Here is a 25820-nt window from a genome sequence, read left to right on the forward strand (position 1 = left end):
ATTATAGTTTTATCTCTGGAGTATATCCCCTTCAGGGGCAGACTGGCAACTTTCAGCCCAGGGGGCAAGTACAAACTAGAGGCCCATGGTGCAGCGTCTCGGGCCCCCTCCCACTCCCCCTCTTCCTGTCGTCCTCCTGACCCTCATTCCTGGCTGAAGCTCCTCTCCCAGAAGTCTCTACTCACCGGTGGAATCCTGGTTCCCAACCTGGCCCATAGGTTGGGGGGAGCTGGGACAGCTTGGTTGGGGCTGGCTGGGAAAGGAGAGTCTCCAGTGGGGCATTAAACCAGCCTCTACTCAGACACAATTTACACCATCCATGCTGGAGGAGGGAGGGGGGGGAGGCCTGCGCTCTGTCCTTGTCTTCAACCTGCACTCGGTAGGTCAGCAGCAGGGGCTTTCTCTTCACCAGGAATCCTTTAGGCATGTCTGTAGCAGAAGCGGTGCAGCCCTTTTACAGAGCATCAGAGCAGCCCAGGGGGGCAATTGCCCCCCTGGCCCAGTCCTCCCCTGATTCCCTTCCTTATGCATGCTAATTAAGGATCAACAGATTATCGGCACAGCCGATATATCGGGGGCCGATATGCACTTTCCCCGATATATTGAGGGCCGATATGCACTTTCCCCAATATATCCTGGGCCGATATGCACTTTCCCCAATATATCCTGGGTCGATATGCACTTTTCCCAATATATCGGAATCGGCCCCGGAGGTTACCGATATTGCGGATATTTCAGGAAAGTGCTGTACCGGAGTGATGGCTGCAGCTAGAGGCATCACCCCGGTACCGGCGTCCATAGCCGACGGTCGGCTGTCTTGTAATGACAACCGATGAGGCTGGGAATCCGCTCGGCTGTCATTACAAGGAGCGGGAGGGGACGTCCCCCCCCCCCTGCCTTCCTCGGTTCGCCCAGGTCTCCCGTCCCACTGGGAGACCTGGGCATCCTACCTGCACGACCACCAAAGAGAAGACCCGATCAAAGCCATATTCGGCTCTGATCGGGTCTCCATGTAAAAACCTGGAAGTGATGTCATGACATATCACATCATCATCATATCATGATATTTCTCCATCCTGTATTCCCCCAGAAGTCCCCCCCCCCCCCCAGAGCATAATTTGCGTTTATGTTTTTCCCCCCCATGTGTAATACCTTACACTTCTCTATATTAAACCTCATTTGCCACGTAGTTGCCCACTCTGGTATTTTGTTCAGGTCATTCTGTAAGATTTCGATATCTTGATGAGAAGTTATTGCCCTGCCTATCTTTGTGTCATCCACGATTATTATAAATATTATTTCTTCATAAATTTAGGCCAAAATGTTGCGCAATTTTCTGTTAAGGTAAAACAGTGCCGAATCGCAAAAAATGGGGTCTGTTCATTTAGGGGGTAAATCTTCCAGTACAGAAGTGGTTAATAGGGATTTACAAATTGGGGGGGGGGACTGAGGAAACATGGTGACTTACAGAGGAGACAATATTTATTGGAGAGCGGCGGCCCGCATAGAACATTCGATCGGAATGATCGAAGCAACACCAGAGAAATCCTGCAGGTGGTACGGGAGGTGATAAGTCTGTATTATGACTGCGCGGCCCATTGTTCCTGGGAACGATCGGTATTTAAACCTGAACAGCTTGTATTTCCCCCGTACTGTGATTCTCAGCCAATTCCCCGCCTCGCCGCCTCATCAAATATTTAAATTGCTTTTGTTGCGTCCTGTAATTGTAACTCCATCTGTGAACAAAAGAACCCGCCGCGTCACCCGCTTCTATCGGAGATAAGGCCGGACACCGGTCACCATTAAGTAAAGAGCTTTCCTTTTAGACTGCGCTCAAAAACATTTGGGGCGTATTTATTTGAAAAAAAAAAACATCCACACATTTATTCTGTGTGATTGGGGAGACATCGAATGTTATTAGGCTGTTTTTTCTGCAGGTCTAATGTTAGTCATTCATAGAGATTAGAGGGAATCAGGAAAATACCGCATTATAGCCGCTAGATGGAGATGATGAGCATAGGCAATACATTTACTATAATTTAGAATAAAAGAGATTTTATAATCATTTACAAAATTATTTTATATTTCATAAAATGTTATATATTTTTTTGTTAAATGTTATATATTTAATATTATTTTATATATCTGAAAAAAAAAATAAAATAAATTTCTAGTAAATTTATTATAATTTATAATAAAAGAGATTTTATAATGTTTATAAAATTATTTTATATTTTATAAAATGTTATATTTTCAATATAATTTTAGATACGTAAAAAAAAAAAAAATGGTAATAATTTCTAGTAAATTTACTATAGTTTATAATAAAAGACATTTTATAAGAATTTATAAAATGATTTAATATTTTATAAAATGTATATATCTGAAAAAAGTTTTTTTCATTTCTAGTAAATTTACTATAATTTAAAATAAAAGACATTTTATAATCGTTTATAAAATGATTTTATATTTTATAAAATGTTATGTATTTGATATAATTGTATTTATCTGAAAAAAAAAGTTTTCATTATTTCTAGTATATTTACTATAATTTAAAATAAAAAGATTTTATAATTGTTTATAAAATTATTTTATAAAATGTTATATGTTTAATTTTATATATCTAAAAAAATGTTTTTAAATGAATTTCTAGTAAATTTACTATAATTTATAATAAAAGATATTTTATAATCCTTTATAAAATAATTTTATAAAAGGTTATATATTTGATGTAATTTTATATACCTGAAAAAAAGTTTTAAAATTAATTTATACTAATTTTACTATCATTTCTAATAAAAATATTTAATCCTTTATAAAAAAAATATAATTTTCATAAAAGATTATATATTTAATATAATTATATATATATATATAATGTATTTTTTTAAGTAAATTTGTTTTAAATGAATTTCTAGTAAATTTACTATAATTGATAATAAAAAGATTTTATAATTGTTTATAAAATTATTTTATATTTAAAATAATTTTATATATCTGAAAACAAAGTTTTACTTATTTATAGTAAATTTACTATAATTTATGATAAAAGACATTTTATAATTGTTTATAAAATTATTTTATATTTTATAAAATGTTATATGTTTAATATCATTTTATATATCTAAAAAATGTTTTTAAATTAATTTCTAGTAAATTACTATAATTTATAATAAAAGAGATTTTATAACCGTTTATAAAATAATTTAATATTTTGTAAAATGTTATTTATTTAAAATAATTTTATATATCTGAAAACAAAGTTTTACTTATTTCTAGTAAATTTACTAGAATTTATAATAAGACATTTTATAATTGTTTATAAAAATTATTTTATATTTTATAAAATGTTATATGTTATCATTTTATATATCTAAAAAAATGTTTTTAAATGAATTTCTAGTAAATTACTATAATTTATAATAAAAGAGATTTTATAACCGTTTATAAAATAATTTAATATTTTGTAAAATGTTATTTATTTAAAATAACTGTATATATCTGAAAACAAAGTTTTACTTATTTCTAGTAAATTTACTATAATTTATAATAAAAGACATTTTATAATTGTTTATAAAAATTATTTTTATATTTTATAAAATGTTATATGTTTAATATAATTTTATATATCTAAAAAAAAGTTTTTAAATGTATTTCTAGTAAATTTACTATAATTTATTATAAAAGAGATTTTATAATTGTTTATGATTTTTTTTATATTTTATAAATTGTTATATATTTCATCTAATTTTACATATCTAAAAAAATGTAATTACTTTTTTTTTTTTAGTAAATTTTCTATAATTTATAATAAGACATTTTATAATCCTTTATAAAAAAAATTAAATTTTATAATAGATTATATGTTTAATATAATTATATAGATATATATTTAATATCTATCTATCTATCTATCTATCTATCTATCTATCTATCTATCTATCTATCTATCTATCTATCTATCTATATATATATAGATATATATATAAAATATAATTTTTTTAAGTCAATTCACTATAATTTGTAATAAGATATTTTATAATTGTTTATAAAATAATTTTATGTTTTATAAAACCTTATATATATTTATTGTAATTTTATAAATCTGTAAAATAATTTTAAAATCTTAGGAGTAGGGCACCCACCATGTCATTAACGACCGATGACTCATCAGCTGTCAGCAGGTTACCCGCTGGCAGCTGAATGTAAACCACGGCAATATGATTTGGGGAAAAAACAGCGTGGGGGTCCCCCCCCCAGCCATACCAGACCCGAATTTAAAGAGAAACCCCATGCCAAATATTTTTTTTATGGTTTGCGGGTCCCGCCCCCCCAAATCAATACCAGACCCTTATCCAAGCAGGCAAGCGCCCTCCCTCCCCTCCAGAACTATACCAGGCCACATGCCCTCAATATGGGTAGGTGCTTTGGGGTGGGGGGGCTGCCCCACCCCAAAGCACCTTGCCCCCATAATGATGGGGACAAGGACCGCTTCCTCAAAACCGTAGCAAGTGGCTGTGGGGGTCTGTGGGCCGGGGGCTTATCGGAATCTGAAAGTACCGCCCCCCATCCCCCCGTTTTAAAAATTAATAAAAATGCAGAGACAGTTTTTTAACAGACAATTGTGCGGTCGTGCGACGCTGTACCCAAATAAAATTGATGTCCTTTTCCCCCCACAAATAGAGCTTTCTTTTGGCGGTATTTGATCACCTGTGCGATTTTTTATTTTTTGCTTTTGCGCTATAAACACAAAAAGAGCGACAATTCTGAAAAAAAAAAAACAATATTTTCACTTTCTGCTATATAACATTCTCAAAAAAAATTTAAAAATCAAAATTTTTTAACATTTTAGGCCAATTTGTTTTCTGCTACATATTTCTGGTAAAAAAAAAAATCCCAATAAGCGTATATTGATTGGTTTGCGCAAAAGTTATTGCGTCTACAAACTATGGAAAAGATTTCTGTCATTTTTTTTGTTTTTTTTTATTTTTTTACTAGTAATGGCGGCGATCTGCGATTTTTAGCGGGACTGCGACATTGCGGCGGACAGATCAGACCCCTAACTGACATTTTTGACACTTTTGGGGGTACCAGTGACATTACTACAGTAATCAGTGCTATAAATATGCACTGTCACTGTAATAATTACACTGGCATCGAAGGGGTTAACCCTGTGGGTGATCAAGGGGTTAAATGTGAGCCTAGGGGAGTGATTCTAACTGTCGGGGGGCGTGGCTTGTGAAATGACCATAGAGACATGTGATCCTATATAGAAGGATCACAGGAGCTCTGTGATCATTCCAGGGAGAAGAACGGTCAGCTGTGTTTTTAACATCCGACCGTCCTTCTCTCTCAGCGGGGAGCGATCGCGAATGGCCGGCGGCAATCGGAGCTTCCCCGCTGCTCAGTGGGGGCGGGAGCGCGCCGCCCCCTAGTTTCCCGCGCGCGACCGATGAAAACATCCATAGGTTTGCGCAGGAGAGCCACCCTGCCGCAGTAAATGGGCGGCGGTTGGTCGGGAAGTGGTTAAAAAAAAATTAATATTTTATATTTATTTTACTTTTTATTTTTTATTTTTACACTGTCCATTTATTTTTTTTTTATATCATTTTTTTTTTTTTTGTATCACTTTTATTCCTATTACAGGAAATGTAAATATCCCTTGTAAAAGAAATAGGGATGACAGGTCCTCTTTATGGAGAGATTTAGGGTAAAAAAAAAAGAGCACATATTTCTTCAATACCTTTAAAAGAAAAAATTAAAAATATATATATATTATTATTTTTTTTTTTTTGCTTAAAAAAAAAAATTCTTTATTTCCAGCCTGGAGAGGAAGTGAGGTCATGACGTCACTCCGGTCCTCCAAGACCATAGAGGTGATCAAAGAGCAGACAGAATCGCGGGACGCCTGTCGTCCAATAGAAGTTCTTGTACTTGTTTTTGGGGTGACAGGGGGTCCCGCGATTCTGTTTGCACGATTTTACCGACAATTGCGGCTGCGTTTTGGGTGCCGTTGAAAGTGACAGGAATAGCGCAGGCGTCCCGTGATTTGCCATGATTCAGGAATCGCGGAGATTCTGCCTGCGATCCAGGACGCCATTATGTGGACGGAGGCTAAAGGGTAACTACGGGCAGCAAAAAAAGATGGCGGGTCTCCTTACAAAAAAAAATTTGCTGTCGCCAATAATCCCTGTAATGTGTCCAATATCTCCTATGATCGCCAGCTCCATCTAGTGACCACAATGCAATATTTTCCTGTAATACCACATTATGGCCACTAGATGGAGCTGAAGATCATAGGAAAGAAATACATCAGATATATAATGGGGATTTTTTGCAATAGCGTTGCGAATGCTGAGCTTTGGTGCCGCCTTCTTATCCTGATGCCAACCACATTCCTGTTTTTCTGATTGGGGGGGGGGGGGAGGTCATAGGGACAGGAAGTGAGGGAAAATCCCCTGATGAGGTCACAGAAAGACATAAAAGCCTGCAATCTGTAATTCTTTTCTACGTTATCTGTGAAGCTCTTTGGCTGGAGGAGAGTTTATTGGGCTGAGCCGATGTTTCAGATTTGGTGAAGTCTTCCATCATCGCTCTATATATAACACTCACCTTCACCGCCCCGGTCACACTTCATCGGGGGAAGCTGAGAAAGCAAAACCGCCACCGCCGCTGTGTCACCTATTTATCACTTCCTAAGGAGCGAGAGAATTTCTCTCTATACACTTCAATGTACTGCTGTGTGCCCCGGAGTGACCCTTTATAGCTGCAATTCTTAGAAAATCCTAAGACCCCCCCCCCATTCACCCCCTTCCTCACCCCCCTCATTCACCCCCTCATTCCCCCCTCTTATTCACCCCCTCTCATCCCCCCCTCATTCACCCCCTCATTAACCCCCCTCTCATTCACCCCTCTTATTCACCCCCTCTCATTCACCCCCTCTCATTCCCCTCTCATTCACCCCCTCTCATTCCCCCCTCTCAAAATCATCCACCCACCCTCATCCCCCTCTCATTAACCCCCCTCTCATTCACCCCCCTCTCATTCACCCCCTCTTATTCCCCCCTCATCCCCCTCTCATTCCCCCTCTTATCCACCCCCCTCTTCCCCCCTCTCATTCACCCCCCCCATTCACCCCTCTCATTCATCCCCCCTCTCATTCACCCCCCCTCATCCCCCCTCTTATCCACCCCCCCTCATCCCCCCTCTCATTCCCCCTCTCATTCAGCCCCCCCCCCCTTATTCACCCCCTCTCATTTCCCCCTTATTCTCCACCCTCATTCACCCCCCCTTTCACCCTCCCCCTCATTCACCCCCTCTCTTCCCCCCTCTCATTCACCCCCCTTTCATTCCCCCCATTCACCCCCCTCTCATTCAACCCCCATTTACCCCCTCTCCTATTTCCCCCCCCTCATTTACCCCCCCCCCTCTGATTTCTCATTCACCCCCACCCTCATTCACCCCCCCTCTCAATTACCCCCCCCCCCCCCAATTCTACAATGGAAATGTGACTTATCATCGGGAAACCTGATCCTGGGACGATGCCAGCAACTGCCTGCATGACATTACCTTCACATCAGAGTTCCCCCCCCCCCCCATCATGCCAGAGTCCCCCATCCACCATAGAGTCTCCCTATCACACCACAGTCCCTCCAATTGCATCAGAGTCCCCCTATCATGCCAGAGTCCTCCATTTATTATAGAGTCTCCCCATCACATCAAAGTCCCCCCTTGACATCACAGTCCTCCCATTACATCACAGTCCCCCAAATTGCATCAGAGATCCCCCATCATGCCAGAGTCCCTCATTCACTATAGAGTCCCCCCTTCACATCAGAGCCCCCAATTCACCATAGAGTCTACCTATTACCTCTGCTGCAGAGTCCCCCCAATACATCAGAGGTCTCCCCTCCCCCCATTACATCAGAACCCCCCATTACATCAGTGTCCCTTCTTCACATAATCTCCCTATCACATCAGAGTCCCCCATCACATCAGAGACCCCCCCCCCCCTTCACATCAGAAGTCTCTTCATCACATCAGGGTCTCCTTTTAACATCAGAGGTCTCACGTTACATCAGAGATTTCCCATCACATCAGAGTCCCCCCAATACATCAGAGGTCACCATAATGCTGGAGTCCCCCATTAACGATAGAGTCTCCCTGTCACATCAGAGTCCCCACAATACATCAGAGGTCTCCCATCATGCTGGAGTCCCCCATTTACGATAGAGTCTCCCTGTCACATCAGAGTCCCCACAATACATCAGAGGTCTCCCATCATGCTGGAGTCCCCCATTCACGATAGAGTCTCCCTGTCACATCAGAGTCCCCCCAATACATCAGAGGTCACCCATCATGCTGGAGTCCCCCATTCACGATAGAGTCTCCCTGTCACATCAGAGTCCCCCCAATACATCAGAGGTCACCCATCATGCTGGAGTCCCCCATTCACGATAGAGTCTCCCTGTCACATCAGAGTCCCCCCAATACATCAGAGGTCTCCCATCACGCTGGAGTCCCCCATTCACGATAGAGTCTCCCTGTCACATCAGAGTCCCCCCAATACATCAGAGGTCTCCCATCACGCTGGAGTCCCCCATTCACGATAGAGTCTCCCTGTCACATCAGAGTCCCCCCAATACATCAGAAGTCTCCCATCATGCTGGAGTCCCCCATTCACGATAGAGTCTCCCTGTCACATCAGAGTCCCCCCAATACATCAGAGGTCTCCCATCATGCTTGAGTCCCCCATTCACGATAGAGTCTCCCTGTCACATCAGAGTCCCCCCAATACATCAGAGGTCTCCCATCACGCTGGAGTCCCCCATTCACGATAGAGTCTCCCTGTCACATCAGAGTCCCCCCAATACATCAGAAGTCTCCCATCATGCTGGAGTCCCCCATTCACGATAGAGTCTCCCTGTCACATCAGAGTCCCCCCCAATACATCAGAGGTCTCCCATCATGCTTGAGTCCCCCATTCACGATAGAGTCTCCCTGTCACATTTAGAGTCCCCTTTTTACATCAAAGTCCCCCATAACATGAGAGTCCTCCCATCACTTACACAACATGCCCGCCGCCTGGGCAGGGAGGCAAAGTCGCAGCAACGCTGTGGATGTGTGAAGTGAAATTAGCAAGCAAGCAGCCGAGTGTAAAATTGCACTAACAGTTGTGTTTTTTTTATAATTTAGTTTATTATTAGACGTGTCAATGAACTCACAATTTTATTTTTTAATTACAAATTGTCACCAATAGATAAATACTTTGCTGCAAATGGTGATCCACTAGGGTCACATATAATGCATGGCGCCATCTGTCCCACGTCCCCCTGTCCCTCCACCAGAGTCTTGTGTTTATATCTGATATATAGAGCGCTATAAATAGAGCAAACATATTATATAAAGGAAATATAGAATATTTTCTGTGAACTATTATTAGTTGGAGTTATTATTGTAGAGAATATTTGATATGACTTTCTCATTTTTGCATTTACATTTTTTTTTATTAGACTAACCACTAGAGGGAGCGCTCAGTAGCTCAGAACTGTTACTCTGTCTCAGTGGCTTGGCTCGTCCTGTCTGTTTGTCATGGTTGTGGTCATTTTGTTATGACTGGTTGTGCATGTAGGGATGAGCATCCCTGATCTCTAAAGCTGGGGGTGCTCATTGGCTGGAAGGGTAGGAAAACACCTTATTTTTTTGGTGGCCGATGCTGTGTTGTCTTACCAGCGATCCCGCGGGTGAGATTGCCTGACTTTGACTCGCCTCAGCTTGGACACTGACTACTCTCTCATCTGCTGCCTTCCTCAACCAAGGCTTGGACCATGACTACTCTCCTGCCTGCCTTGACCCCTACTTGGACCCCAACTACTTTTGTCTCCAGTCTGCCTCAACCTCTTCCTGGAAACTGACTAGTCTCTATTCTTCTACATGCCTCAAATGTTTTTGGACCCTTATTACTCTCTTGCCTGCCACCTTCCATAACCTCTGCTTGGACCATGACTACTCTCTTGCCTACCAAATACCTCAACCCCTGTTTGGACCTTTACTACTCTCTTGCCTACCATATACCTCAACCTGTTTGGGCCCTCACTACTCTCTTGCCTACCATATGCCTCAACCTCTGCTTGGACCATGACTACTCTCTTGCCTACCATATACCTCAACCTCTGTTTGGGCCCTCACTACTCTCTTGCCTACCATATGCCTCAACCTCTACTTGGACCATGACTACTCTCTTGCCTACCATATACCTCAACCTCTGCTTGGGCCCTCACTACTCTCTTGCCTACCATATGCCTCAGCTTCTGCTTGGACAGTTACTACTCTCTTGTCTACCATATACCTCAACCCCTGCTTGGACCCTTACTACTCTCTCTTGCATACCATATGCCTCAACCTCTTCGTGGACCAGGACTACTCTCTTGCCTACCATCTGCTTCAACCCCTACTTGGAACCTGACTACTCTCTTGCCTGCCACCTGCTTTGGCCTTTGCCTGGACACTGAATACTCTCTTGTCTGCCACCTGCCTTGACCTCTGCCTAGACAGTGACTAATCTCTTTCCTGCCATCTACCTCAACCTTTGCTTTGGTCCCCACAACTCTTTTGCCTGCTGCCTGCTTTTACCTCTGATTGGACACCGATTACTCTTTCCTGTCACCTGCTTAAACCTCTTTTTGGACCCTGGCTACTCTTTTGCCTACTGCCTACCTCAACCTCTGCTTGGACCTTGACTACTCTCTTGCCTACCATATGCCTCAACCTCTGCGTGGACCAGGACTACTCTCTTGCCTACCATCTGCTTCAACCCCTGCTTGGAACCTGACTACTCTCTTGTCTGCCATCTGCCTTGACCTCTGCCTAGACAATGACTAATCTCATTCCTGCCATCTGCCTCAACCTTTGCTTTGACCCCCACAACTCTCTTGCCTGCTGACTGCCTTGACCTCTGCTTGGACACCGATTACTCATTCCTGTCACCTGCTTAAACCTCTTCTTGGACCCTGGCTACTCTTTTGCCTACTGCCTACCTCAACCTCTGCTTGGACCTTGACTACTCTTTTGCCTACCATCTGCCTCAGCCTCTGCTTGGAACCTGATTTCTCCCTCGTCTGCTGCCTTCCTCAACCAATGCTTGGACCATAACTACTCTCCTGCCTGCCTCTACCTCTGCTTGGACCCAACCTACTTTTGTCTGCCACCTGCCTCAACCTCTGTCTGGACATGGACTAGTCTTTGTTCTGCTACATGTCTCAAATTTGTTTGGAATCTTACTACTCTCTTGCCTGCCATAACCTCTGCTAGGACCCCGATTACTCTCTTGCCTCCCGCCTGCCTCGACCTCTGCCTGGACAATGACTACTCTCTTTCCTGCCACCTGCCTAAACCTTTTCTTGGACCCTGACTAATCTTTTGCCTACCATATACCTCAACCTCTGCTTGGACAATGACTACTCTCTTGCCTACCATACACCTCACCCTCTGCTTGAGCACTGACTACTCTCTTGCCTACCATATACCTCAACCTCTGCTTGGACCCTGACTACTCTCATGTCTACCATAGACCCAACCTCTGCTTGGACTATGGCTACTCTCTTGCCTACCATCTACTTCAACCCCTGCTTGGAACATGACTACTCTCTTGCCTGCCACCTGCTTTGGCCTCTGCCTGGACACTGACTACTCTTTTTTCTGCTACCTGCCTCGGCCTCTGCCTGGACAGTGACTAGTCTCTTTCCTGCCACCTGCCTCAACCTCTGATTGGACCCGGACAACTCTCTTGCCTACTGTCTACCTCATCCTCTGCTTGGATCTTGACTACTCTTTTGCCTACCATCTGCCTTTACCTCTGCTTGGAATCTGAATACTCTCTTGCCTGCCACTTGCCTTGACCTCTACCTGGACACTGACTAATCTCCTGCCTACCGTCTGCTTCAACCTTTGCTTGGACACAGACCTTGACTACTCTTTTGCCTACTATCTGCCTCAACCTCTGCTTGGAATTTGAATACTCTTTTGCTTGCCACCTGCCTCAACCTCTGCTTGGAACCTGAATACTCTTTTGCTTGCCACCTGCCTCGACCTCTGCTTGGACCTCAAGTTTACTCTTGCTTGACTCAACAACTGTTTTGACCCAGACTAGTCTCTTGCATGCTGCCTGCCTCAACCTCTGCTTGGACTCCATCTTTACTCTTGTCTGCTTTCTGCCTCAACCTCTGCTTGGACCCAAACTGCTCTCTTGCCTGCCCACTGACTCGCATGCTACAAAGACCCAACTAGACTCTTACCTGCCTTGAGCTCTGCCTCAATATTGACCTGCTGCCGCATCCCATTCTGTCTCCCCAACATAAACACTTTGCATCTAGGACCCTTTGATGGGGCAAACCTGAAGGCTGCGACCCGGCGGCAGCAAAGTAGCCCATAGCCCTTAGGTTCACAGGCGCATCACTTCTTGGGGGTGCTCTGGTGAAGGCCAAGCTATCAGTGAGACTCCCCGCCTTGGGATAGCTTGCATTACCTGCCAGGGGTGTCTTTTGTAACACAGGGTTTGGGTTCCCAGCATCACAGACCAGCAGGGGGTTGCAGGAAAGGTAAATATAAGTGGCTGGGGGTTTGTTCCTTTCAGAGTTTCCAGTGCTTTCTTTGTTTGTTTTCAACCATTATAAAGATATTGTAGCGCTACCCCTGTAGAAGCCGCTGGTGAATAGGGATCCCCCACCCTGCACAGCCAGGAACACTGAAATTTCACAGCACGCAAGAGTCAGGAAACAGTCCAGCATAGTTGTTTTGTTTTTTTAAGGGTATTAAATTTGGATGGGGATAGGGGTATTATGGGATGCCCATTTGACTTCAAGAACAGTTTTTAAGGGACAACTTTCCTATATACAGCTATATACACTCCTCATCTTCCTCCTGCACATCACTTGCTTGCAGAACATTCAGGCTCAGCTGGAACACTGTTTTGGGGGATCTGACAAGGCACTCAGCCAGATCCAGTAGAGCCCTTTACAGGGAGGGACCGCGGGCCCCTTTGATGTGTACAAAAGTCCAAGTGTCCAGCTGCATGTGGCCTGTGGCTACTGATCCCAGCACCACCTCTTCAGGCACTACCAGCCCACCTGGCTGCAGCTGCCCCTTTCACTAGCCCACCTGCCTACTCTTCCACAGTCCTTCCAGACTGTCTCTACAACCATCCCAGAATTCCACAACTCAGTCCTCTCAGGCTGTCTCTCAGTCCTGCCCAACTGACTCACCAGCAGGGGAGGACTGGGCCAGGGGGTAGGGGGGCAATTGCCCCCTGGGCCGCTCATATGCCCCGTAAAAAGGCTGCACCCCTTCTGCCACAGACATGCCTAAAGGATTCTTGGTATAGAGAAGTAAAAAGTCCCCACTGCTGACCTACTGAGTGCAGGATGAAGACAAGATCAGAGCGCAGGCCTCCCCCCTGCAGCATGGATGGTGTAAACTGTGTCTGAGCAGAGGCTGGTTCAATGCCGAACCCTGGAGACTCTTCTGTACCTGCCAGCCCCGACCGAGCTGTCCCAGCTCCCCAAAACCTCTCCCTGCTGGCCAGGTCGGGAACCCGGATTCAGCCAGTAAGTAGAGAGAATCTGAAACAGGGTTTATGCTTGGAATGGGGGTCAGGAGGAGGATTCGGAGAGTGGAAGGGGAAGTGAGGGAATGTGGGAGGGGTTGGCCCAGTGGCTGCATGGGCCTAAGGTTTTGTACTTTCCCCCTGGGCCAAAATTTGCCAGTCTGCCCCTGCTCACCAGCCACCCAGCTGTCTTTGCCCTGGAGATCTCGCTGGCTCCTGCTGTCCTCACACCTGCTCCTGTGCCACAAGTCTCCCCTTTTGTGTTGTCAGAGAATCCCTCCTGCACCTGAACCCCAGGCTCGAGGTCACCCCCCCCCCCACCCACCCATACTAGGGGGCTACCTTCAAGTGCCTACGACAGCCTCCTCAGCACTCCATCTCCAGCTTCCACCCAAACTCTACTGCCCCTGCTGGCCTGACCTAGAGTATTTAAGAGGTCCCTCCCCCTGCCAGCTCATTGGCCGGGGATTGGTTGGGGCCCTCATTAATACTCCAGGCGGCTCCCGCTATCCTAGGAGAAAGAACAAAGGGAAGGAAGCACCAGATAAGTGCAGTATCTCAGTTAAAAGTTTTAATGGCCATTGGATAAAAAAAAACCTCACAATATCAACCGCATAGGGAGGGCATTATTTTCAGTGAGGCAGCCACTGTATTGTCATAGACTTGCATTGTAATAAAGAGTAGTAAAGCACAATCATGGTGTAGCACTACAAACAGGGCCAGTGCCACCTATAGGCAAGGTAGGCGCTGGCATAGAGCACACATCAGTCGAGGCGCCGCCACCTTCTGTGCCCTTCAGCAGAGCAAACCACGTTACTCCCAGCAGCTGCTGGCAGAGCGAGAAGAGAGAAGTAGGCAGAAGGGCGGTCTTCAGGGGGAAGGAGTGGTGGGGCGGACTCAGATGTGCTAGGAGCGGTCGGGACCTGCTGTCATGCAGGCTTTGGCTCCAATTAGGAATGGCAGAGTGCACCAAGGTGTGTGGGAGGGGGGGTCAGGCGAGGGGTTGCCGGCGGAGGGCTCATGGGGGAGAAGGAAAAAGAGGAGGAGGTCAGGTTGAAAGAGCCCCCCCCCCTCCTGCTCTGTACTGCAGCTGCCACCAGAGATCTTCTGCATGTCTGGAGCAAAGTTTCCCCTCCTGGCACCAAATACACCCTTACACTATCTGGATGAGCCACTGCAGAATAGGTGAGATCTCGGAGTACTGGTGCTTCCCTCCTGTCCCACTGACCCCCTCCTGTCCCACTGCTTCCCTCCTGTCCTGCTGCCTTCCTTCTGTGACACTGCCCCCCTACTGTCCCGTTGCCCCCTCCTGTCACTCTGCCCTCCTCCTGTCCCGCTGCCCCTAATGCCCTCCTGCCCCCCTCCTGTCTGGCTGCCTTCCTTCTATGACACTGCCCCCCTCCTGTCCCGCTGCCTGCTCCTGTCCTGCTGCCCCCTCCTATCACACTGCCCCCCTCCTGTCACACTGCCCCCTTTTGTCCTGCTGCCCCTCTTCTGTGCCACTGCCCAATCATGTCCTACTGCCCCCCTCCTGTCACACTGCCCTCTTCTGTCCTGCTGCCCCCTCCTGTTCCGCTGCCCCCTTATGACCAATTGCCCCCCTCCTTTCACATTGCCCAGATCCCTCTCCTGTCATATTGCCCTCCTGTCGCAATGGTGGGTTTGGCGGGAGGATGGTGTGGTGCTGGATGGGTGGGGGGGGGTCAGGAAAAAGCACAAAAATCCTTGCACCGGCCCTGACTGCAAAGCAGGAAGCAGACCCTGCCTATGTATTGAAAAAAACTTTGGCAGGTAAAACAGCTCCAATGTACAGTATATATTTGATCGCCTGGAGTCCAGCTAGTCATTATATATACCTGCGTATATACTTTTTTACTTGCCATCATTTCACGCAGTTGTTATGTTCAGTGGAGTCCTGCGCATTGGGCATCTGTGTTGTGAAACAGATCTGTGACTGTCTAATAAAGGCTGAGGGGTAATGATGATCGCACTGTCACACCAGCGACTCTCCTTTCCTCCATTACTTCCATTGTCTGGGCAGTTTAGGTTTCTGAATCTCCAGGAATTGGCGGGGTAGTCGCTCCGTCCTGGTTTCAGAGATCCTTTATCTTACTTGTTCTATTATTTACAAGGAATGACCAAAGCGTCAACTACTAACCCAGTTTACTTCTAACATTTCCAGCTGTAAATGAGACCTTGAACTAGAAAGACAGTCAAAGCTGCAATAGAACAGAGTGCCAAATGGAGAACCGTCAAGTGCGTCATACGTGTGCCGTTACTTATGTAAGGAACGCTCCTCTACCAACTGCAGCAACTCAGTGGATTAGTGACTAGTACATCCGTCTTGCAACACTGGGGTCCTTAGTTCGAGTCTCAGTCTGGACATTTTCTGCATGGAGTTTGCATGAACTCCATGTGATTGTCCTCCTACATTTCAAAGATATGCCAGTATCCTAATAAACCCATGTACTGTATGTCTGATTCATTTTCGAAATTTGTTTTGTATCTTCGGCAGTAATTTAGTTTAATTCGGAATAGCTGGTTGTTAAAAAGAGGGCGGCCTCCGCGTCCTTAACCGATGACTCATCTGCTGTCAGCAGGATTCCCCGCCGGCAGCAGAATGCAAACAAAACAAGTGGCAACTTCAAACCTTCTTCTTTTAAAAACAATGTGAGCCCTCCCAATCCATAACAGACCTTTTGGGTCTGGTATTGATTTTGAGGGGAACCCCACTCCGAAATGTACAAAACCCTCCAAAAATCTATACCAGACCCTTGGTTGAAAAAATAGGTTTTTGGATCTGAACTGGATAAGGAAAGTAGTTTCTGCCACCATCCCAGAGTTATAGTATGTCGGTTTGTGGTGCCTCAAGTCAGGTGTGGGATTTTAAAGGCAGGAGTAAACAGGTACACAAAGGTAGTACAATTTTAAATCAAATTTATTTCATGTTAAAGTTATATACATAATGCAGGTGAGTTAATGGGTACAGTCCCATTGTGGTGGTGAAGAGGAATAGTAAGTTGTGTTAAACGTGAAATAAGTGACTTGAAGAAACAAAATAATTGGTAATTGGTCCTGTTCTGCTGTTCCTCATATCCAAGAATGGGAATGATTGCAGAGAACGGGCCTGATCTGTATTTCCGACATGTTTCGGCCTGTGGCGGCCTTTATCAAGGATTTACTACCGATTCTAAAAATGAGTGAAAAGAATGTCAGTGGTAACAGTATATGGCTGTAATAGACTTAGTATTCATAAAAATGTGATGTTACATACATATTTTTTGTCCAATTCCTAGAGTATTGTTTCCCCAGAATATCTCCGGGAGCTGCAGGAACAGTGCTGTATTGGGTGAGAGGATATATATGTTGAGGTTGCAAGGCTTAAACAAATTGGGAGTACTGATAATATAGAAAAATAATATATTACTTCTTGGGCCACGCTTTTTTGGGTCCAAGGTACAATGTGGCTAAGATAAGTGGGAGTCCACATCGATGAAGGTCATCTATAGTAGAGATAGAGATATGGGACTATAGTGAATGGTGCATCATGGATTCTGAGATGCGAAAATTTGGGAATTGAGTGCAGAGTAGAGATAAGTGATTAGACTTGGTCAGAAGATGTGTCATAATCTTCTCCAGGTCTATACTTACACTTGCTGATGCATGGTTCAATAAGGTATTGCAGCACGTTGTCTCCAGGTCCTCTCCTCCCTTAGTCCAGGAGAGACTGAGGACTCGCAGATGTTCCCCGGCCTTTTTAAAGGCTGTCGCGCATGCGCAGTAGTGCGCTGCGTGACGCCAATGAGCAGCGTGCGTGGTCTGGTACGAGATGCGCCTGCATCTCTTTTTAGACCCATGTAAGAACAAAGGCACCTACCCCTGCGGGAGTTGCGCCCAATGCCATGTTATCTGTCAAACAACCAACACTATCTTGCCTAATGGAGAACCATACCAACCGAAACATTTCTGTAACTGCAAGACCAGGGGAATAGTATACCTGATGACTTGTGAATGCGGGTCTTTCTATGTAGGAAAGACCCGACAAGAGTTTGGGAAAAGGGTCAATCAACATCTTCAGACCATGCAGGTTGGCAACTTTTATGTACCGCTAGGTAGACACGTGAGAGACAACCATAACTACAAAATGCCAAAGATCAACTTCATGGCACTGGACAGGATTCACATCCCCCTACGCAGTGGTGACTGGAATAAAACATTGCTACAATTAGAAATGCGATGGATTACACATCTTAAAGCCACTATTCCACCAGGATTAAACGAAGCACAAAGCTTCCGCCCCTTTCTCCCAGGTTTTTCCTCCGGAAAAAAAGACTAAAATCCTATAAATACCCCTCTTTTTTCCCCCCCTACTATCCCCTCTACATACTTCAAAAATTATCAAAAATCAATGATACCCTCCCCTCAATCAACCATATACTTCAATCTACCCCAACCAGTCGCTTGGATTGTCCAATTTGATCACCATTCACCATCCAATCTTTTAAGCCTTGCCACACAACTGGCATATGCCTGACTCCGACTCTTTCCCCCGGACCCGATCCAGACCCTCTCACAATCTTGTTTCTCATTCCACTATTATTTGCTGCATCTTATATATAAATTCTTATAACTTATGCTCTAAATTATATTGTCTATATAATGCTTATATTATTCGTGCTACTGTACATCAAGGTGATTACACTTCAAGAAGTGCATCACCTTAATAGAAGACTGTTCAATCCAATTTTCCTTTTTGTTTTACCCCTCATACTCCGGGAACTCCCGGCACGGAAAGCCCCCGAATCCTCCCTGGATCGGGGCACCCCAAAGCCGATCGGTCGGTCCTTGACCTTCCACCATCCCCATCGGGGATTCCGGCTTTTACTCCGTGTCGGCGGCCGTCTGGGCACGTCCGCACGGTCACAAGGGATGCAGCTTCCGCATCGCGCAGGCGCATCTCGTACCAGACCACGCACGCTGCTCATTGGCGTCACACAGCGCACTACTGCGCATGCGCGACAGCCTTTAAAAGGCCGGGGAACATCTCTGAGTCCTCAGTCTCTCCTGGACTAAGGGAGGAGAGGACCTGGAGACAACGTGCTGCAATACCTTATTGAACCATGCATCAGCAAGTGTAAGTATAGACCTGGAGAAGATTATGACACATCTTCTGACCAAGTCTAATCACTTATCTCTACTCTGCACTCAATTCCCAAATTTTCGCATCTCAGAATCCATGATGCACCATTCACTATAGTCCCATATCTCTATCTCTACTATAGATGACCTTCATCGATGTGGACTCCCACTTATCTTAGCCACATTGTACCTTGGACCCAAAAAAGCGTGACCCAAAAAGTAATATACTATTTTTCTATATTATCAGTACTCCCAATTTGTTTAAGCCTTGCAACCTCAACATATATATCCTCTCACCCAATACAGCACTGTTCCTGCAGCTCCCGGAGATATTCTGGGGAAACAATACTCTAGGAATTGGACAAAAAATATTTATGTAACATCACATTTTTATGAATACTAAGTCTATTACAGCCATATACTGTTACCACTGACATTCTTTTCACTCATTTTTAGAATCGGTAGTAAATCCTTGATAAAGGCCGCCACAGGCCGAAACATGTCGGAAATACCGATCAGGCCCGTTCTCTGCAATCATTCCCATTCTTGGATATGAGGAACAGCAGAACAGGACCAATTACCAATTATTTTGTTTCTTCAAGTCACTTATTTCACGTTTAACACAACTTACTATTCCTCTTCACCACCACAATGGGACTGTACCCATTAACTCACCTGCATTATGTATATAACTTTAACATGAAATAAATTTTATTTAAAATTGTACTACCTTTGTGTACCTGTTTACTCCTGCCCTTAAAATCCCACACCTGACTTGAGGCACCACAAACCGACATACTATACCAGACCCTTATCCGAGCATGCAGCCCAGCAGGCCAGGAAAGGGGGGAGGGCAACAATTGGGGGTGCTTTGGGGAAAGGGGGGCTACCCCCCTAAAGCACCTTGCCCCCATGTTGATAAGGGCAAGGGCTTTTTCCCCACAACCCTGGCCTGGTGGTTGTGGGGGTAGGGGGGGTTGACTTATTGGAACCTGGAAGACCATTTAACCACTTGGCACTGGCGCTTTAGGGATTTAGGATGCCGGGAGGTGGGGGGCGGGGTTTATGATCATGTGAACGCCGTGATTGGCTGTCACAGCGGTCACATGTTTAAAAAAACTCCCGATCTCAAGCAGCCGGTAACTGTGCCAGGAGCATGCAGGGCACGCGCTCTCAGGGTAGCTGCATTTGCACTAATGAACGCAAATATGTGGCCACTCGGCTCCAAGGTTCACCCGCCAAGAGGTCGCGTGCAGCCAGCACCAAGGGCTTAACAAGGGGGCACCCAGATGCCTGCTGCACCCCTCCCCCCACCTTCCATGTTAATGAGTATGACTACTCATTAATTCAGAAAAATTTGAAAAATATTAATTGCTGGTTCTGATAAAAAGGTGTCAGAAGACACAGAGCATCGCAGTTTGTTGTGTATGGGGCCGCAGACTGGTCTGGGTGTCCACGCTGACCCATGTCCACAGCCAAGAGCCCCTATTAGGGGCATGTGAGCATCAGAACTGGACCACGGAGCAATGGGAGAAGGTGGCCTGGCCTGATGAAGGCAAGAATGGTTTGAGGAACACAACAAGTTTGAGATTTTGATGGCCTCCAAATTCTCTAAATCTCAGGCCAAGATCCAACATCTGTGGAATGTGCTGGAAAAACAAGTCCAATCCATGGAGGCCCCGCCTCCCAATTTACAGGACTTAAAGCTGAGTTCCACTGTTTTTTGTGTTTATTAAAAGTCAGCAGCTACAAAAGTGTAGCTGCTAACTTTAAGTGCTGGTTCAAACATACGCGATGCGGGAGCCCTGCAAATCCACCCGACTCGTAGGCAGTTCACACTGCCGTCCTTTTAATACTAGGACACTTACCTGTCACGGAGTCCAGTGATGTCGGCACCGCAGCCGATGTTTGCATTGGCTGTCGGGTGCTGCTGCCGCCATTGCCGGTAAGGGAACCCGGCAGCGAAGCCTTGCGGCTTCACAGGTGGGTCCCTAATGCGCATGCGCGAAGCACACGGCACAATCGGATTGGCTTGGTGGTGCGGGAAGGAGGAGGGGGCCAAACCTCCAAGGGATGGCACTGCGATGCCGTCTCCCGAAAGTGGAGAAGGGTACCTTTCAAAAACAGGTACCCGTACCCCCCCCCCCCCCCTGAAAGGTGCCAAATGTGGCACCAGAGGGAGGGAGGAAGCTAATGAGCGGAAGTTCCACCCCAAGTTCCTCCCCATTAACAGCTGAGACCTTGTAACACTAACAAGTCACATGACACCGGGGAAGGAAAATGGCTAAATGGGCCCAATTTGGACATTGTCACTTAGGGGTGTACTCACTTTTGTTGCCAGCGGTTTAGACATTAATGGCTGTGTGTTGAGTTATTTTGAGGGAACAGCAAATTTAAACTTTTATACAAGCTGTACACTCACTACTTTACATTGTAGCAAAGTGTCATTTCTTCAGTGTTGTCACATGAAAAGATAGAATAATATATTTACACAAATGTGAGGGGTGTACTCATTTTTGTGAGATACTGTATATATACAAATGTGATTAAAAAAAACAGTGCAAATAACAACAATGCAATTGTGCACAGGATAAAAAATGTATAAACAATGTGACAAGAAAAATGAATAAATAGATTGTATTAGGCTACGTTCACATGTGGGTGTAGCGGATCACAGGCAGAATCACTGCGATTCTGCCCACGATCCAGAATCATTGCAAATCGCGGGACGCCTGTGCGATGCCTGTGATTTGCAATGGCTTACCCCAAACGCTGTGTGATTTTGCCGCGATTTCCGCCTGCCGAATCGCGGTAACATTGCGGAAACAGAATCGCGGGACGCGTGACGGCCAAAAAAAGGTACAAGAGCTTCTTTTGGGCGTCATGCATCCCGCGATTCTGTTTGTGCAATGTTACCGCGATTCGGCAGGCGGAAATCGCGGCAATATCGAACAGCATTTGGGGTGCCATTGCAAATCACCGGCATCGCACAGGCATCCCGCGATTTGCAATGATTCTGGATCGTGGGCAGAATCGCGGTGATTCTGCCTTTGATCCGCTACGCCGACGTGTGAACGTAGCCTTAGAGTGACCCATCTAAAAGAAGCTTAGCTTTCTTACACTGTATATATACAGTTTTAGTATAACATGTACATGTTTTTTTTGTTTTTTATTGGTTGAGCCAGATGGACTTGTGTCTTTTTTCAACCTGACTAACTATGTAACCATGTAACTATGTACACTGTTTTTGCGCTGTGGTATATGGTTTGTTTGATTTGATTCACTTTGTGATGAGCAGCAGCAACAGTCTTATTTTGATATAAAAGATATACCCCCATAGCGCGGGGGGTAACGTTTGCTACATTTTCTAATCCTTATAACCCGCACATGCAGAAAGTTAATTTTGCCCTGCGGGGGATAGGGAAACGGTCTTCCCCCCTCGTCTCTTCCGATGATAAACGGCATAACACGGCCTTGACATGCTTCATTTCCAGTTGGAGGTCTCTGCGTCTAAAACACATCTGCAGTGATAAAAAAACCAATGTTGTTCCTCTACCTCTCCGCTCCAGCCGCAGACTTCTGCAGTCTGTAGTGTGACTAGACTGCAGGATTCGCCGGATTGCTGAATTAAAAGACAAAAGCCACCCCTTAGTTACCGTCACAGCACCAGCCCGGTCATCTCCGAAAAACCACTCGCTGCACGACAACTCGCAAAAAGCTTTTTAATTTAACCAGAAACCGGGAATTCGGGGGCATTCCACGTGGAAGATGGCGTTTATCCCACAGACAGCCGGATGTATGCTAAAGTCCGTCAGGGACCTCATTCCTAGAACAATTAGGAGGAGAACAAGACGTGAGTTTTGGGGTCGTTTTCTTCCTTTATAGCTCCGTATCATTGGAGCTCTTGTTTTTATACATTGTATCCTCGATTTCCCAAAGTGAACATTGTTACAGGTTGCTAGGTTATGGTTGTTACGATGTTTCTTTTTTTTTATATACATTGTATCCTCGATTTCCCAAAGTGAACATTGTTACAGGTTGCTAGGTTTTGGTTGTTACGATGTTTCTTTTTTTTTTATATACATTGTATCCTCGATTTTCCAAAGTGTGTTTTGTTACATGTTGCCGGGTTTTGGTTGTTACGATGTTTCTTTTTTTTATTATACATTGTATCCTCGATTTTCCCAAAGTGTCTTTTGTTACAGGTTGCCGGGTTTTGGTTGTTACGATGTTTCTTTTTTTTATATACATTGTATCCTCGATTTCCCAAAGTGTCTTTTGTTACATGTTGCTGGGTTTTGTTTGTTACAATGTTTCTTTTTTTTATTATTGGTTGGATTTGTTTTTGTTTGTTTTATATTCTGAGAATATTTTGCTTAACAATCTGGTGATATGAGACTGAGCAGATTGTGGATTCTTGAACAGGTTGGGTGAGGAGAGATATATATTGTATATATATATACTGTATATATTTTTGGTACATATTCATAGTTACATAGTTAGTCAGGTTGAAAAAAGACACAAGTCCATCTGGCTCAACCCATACCCATAAAAAACAAAAAAACAGAAAAGAAAACCCAACCATACAATCCTATATACAAAATCCTATACCCGCAGTTGTACCCCTACAATATACGGGTCCTCCTCCACAATCCTATACCCGCAGTTGTACCCATACAATATACGGGTCCTCCTCCACAATCCTATACCCGCAGTTGTACCCGTACAATATACGGGTCCTCTTCCACAATCCTATACCCGCAGTTGTACCCATACAATATACGGGTCCTCCTCCACAATCCTATACCCACAGTTGTACCCGTACAATATACGGGTCCTCCTCCACAATCCTATACCCGCATTAGTACCCGTACAATATACGGGTCCTCCTCCACAATCCTATACCCGCATTAGTACCCATACAATATACGGGTCCTCCTCCACAATCCTATATCCGCAGTTGTACCCGTACAATATACGGGTCCTCCTCCACAATCCTATACCCGTAGTTGTACCCATACAATATACGGGTCCTCCTCCACAATCCTATACCCGTAGTTGTACCCGTACAATATACGGGTCCTCCTCCACAATCCTATACCCGTAGTTGTACCCATACAATATACGGGTCCTCCTCCACAATTCTATACCCGCAGTTGTACCCGTACAATATACGGGTCCTCCTCCACAATCCTATACCCGCAGTTGTACCCATACAATATACGGGTCCTCCTCCACAATCCTATACCCGCAGTTGTACCCGTACAATATACGGGTGCTCCTCCACAATCCTATACCCGCAGTTGTACCAGTACAATATACGGGTCCTCTTCCACAATCCTATACCCGCAGTTGTACCCGTACAATATACGGGTCCTCCTCCACAATCCTATACCCGCAGTTGTACCCATACAATATACGGGTCCTCCTCCACAATCCTATACCCGCAGTTGTACCCGTACAATATACGGGTCCTCCTCCACAATCCTATACCCGCAGTTGTACCCGTACAATATACGGGTCCTCCTCCACAATCCTATACCCACAGTTGTACCCGTACAATATACGGGTCCTCCTCCACAATCCTATACCCGCAGTTGTACCCATACAATATACGGGTCCTCCTCCACAATCCTATACCCGCAGTTGTACCCGTACAATATACGGGTCCTCCTCCACAATCCTATACCCACAGTTGTACCCGTACAATATACGGGTCCTCCTCCACAATCCTATACCCACAGTTGTACCCGTACAATATACGGGTCCTCCTCCACAATCCTATACCCACAGTTGTACCCGTACAATATACGGGTCCTCCTCCACAATCCTATACCCGCAGTTGTACCCATACAATTACGGGTCCTCCTCCACAATCCTATACCCGCAGTTGTACCCGTACAATATCGGGGTCCTCCTCCACAATCCTATACCCGCAGTTGTACCCATACAATATACGGGTCCTCCTCCACAATCCTATACCCGCAGTTGTACACGTACAATATAGGGGTCCTCCTCCAAAATCCTATACCCGCAGTTGTACATGTACAATATACAGGTCCTCCTCCACAATCCTATACCCGCAGTTGTACCCGTACAATATACGGGTCCTCCTCCACAATCCTATACCCGCAGTTGTACCTGTACAATATACGGGTCCTCCTCCATAATCCTATACCCGCAGTTGTACCCGTACAATATACGGGTCCTCCTCCACAATCCTATACCCGCAGTTGTACCCGTACAATATACGGGTCCTCCTCCACAATCCTATACCCGTATTCGAGACGGTAGAACAAAAGCAATGAGGATATTCAAAAACCTACAGGAAGAGATCAGAAAGAATCACCTACATGAGCCGAATTTGTAAGCTGAAAACTTATTGGCTGCTACGGGGTTACTCCTTATTGGCTAATTGGGTTAATCTTATTGGCTGCTATGCATTACTCCTCATCAAAACACTCGGCAATATCTCTTTGTTTCTTTGCTGCGGTGCGGGAATGCTCGCGAAAGTGCATATTTCCCCGCAGCGCACGGAAACGCGTTGCCTTCTGCAGACATGCGCAAATGCCATTACTTTTTAATGTAGCAAACGTGTGTATTCGTGGCCACCAAAACACATGGTGCCACAGTACCATGCAGTTTGGTGTGGTGCATTTTAACCACCTAAATACTGGAAGGATTTGCCCCCTTAATGACCAGGCTATTTTTTGTGATTCGGCACTGCGTTATTTTAACGGACAATTGGAATCAACACAGAGACCTGTGATACTAAATAGGAGGATCACAGGTGCTCTTTGTTCATTCCAAAAAGAACAACGGTCTGCTGTGTTTACAACAGCAGACCGTCGTTCTCCCTCCCCGGGGAGCGGTCGCGGGTGCCCGAAGTCAATCGCGGCCACCAGCCCCATGGATCGGTTTCCCCGCTTTCTAATGGGGGCGGGGGCACGCGCTCCCAGGAGTGCTCCCGAAAACCACCATACAGTATATCTGCGGCAGGTGGTCAGCAAATGGTTAAAAAATAATGCCTGCACTACTTTTTGCACCTTTCTGTGCAGTCTATTGAAATTAATGGGCTGTC

The 25820-nt window shown here is 45.1% G+C and overlaps 1 protein-coding gene across 4 annotated transcripts in view; it reads left to right on the forward strand.

Moving 5' to 3' along the window:
- Nucleotides 1-25820, forward strand: part of KCNIP2 (potassium voltage-gated channel interacting protein 2) — a 686963-nt gene that overhangs the window by 574762 nt on the left and 86381 nt on the right. The window contains exon 1 of one of the 4 annotated variants that reach the window (XM_082269242.1): nucleotides 22470-22592. The exons of the other annotated variants lie outside the window; for them this stretch is intronic. Coding sequence (XP_082125368.1) covers nucleotides 22508-22592 — 85 coding nt within the window. The 5' untranslated portion in view covers nucleotides 22470-22507. Of the gene's footprint in view, nucleotides 1-22469; nucleotides 22593-25820 lie in introns of those variants that run through there. 4 annotated transcript variants of the gene reach the window in all.

This window comes from Pelophylax lessonae (assembly GCF_965119305.1).
Source record: "Pelophylax lessonae genome assembly, chromosome: 9".
In the NCBI taxonomy this organism is placed as follows: domain Eukaryota; kingdom Metazoa; phylum Chordata; class Amphibia; order Anura; family Ranidae; genus Pelophylax; species Pelophylax lessonae.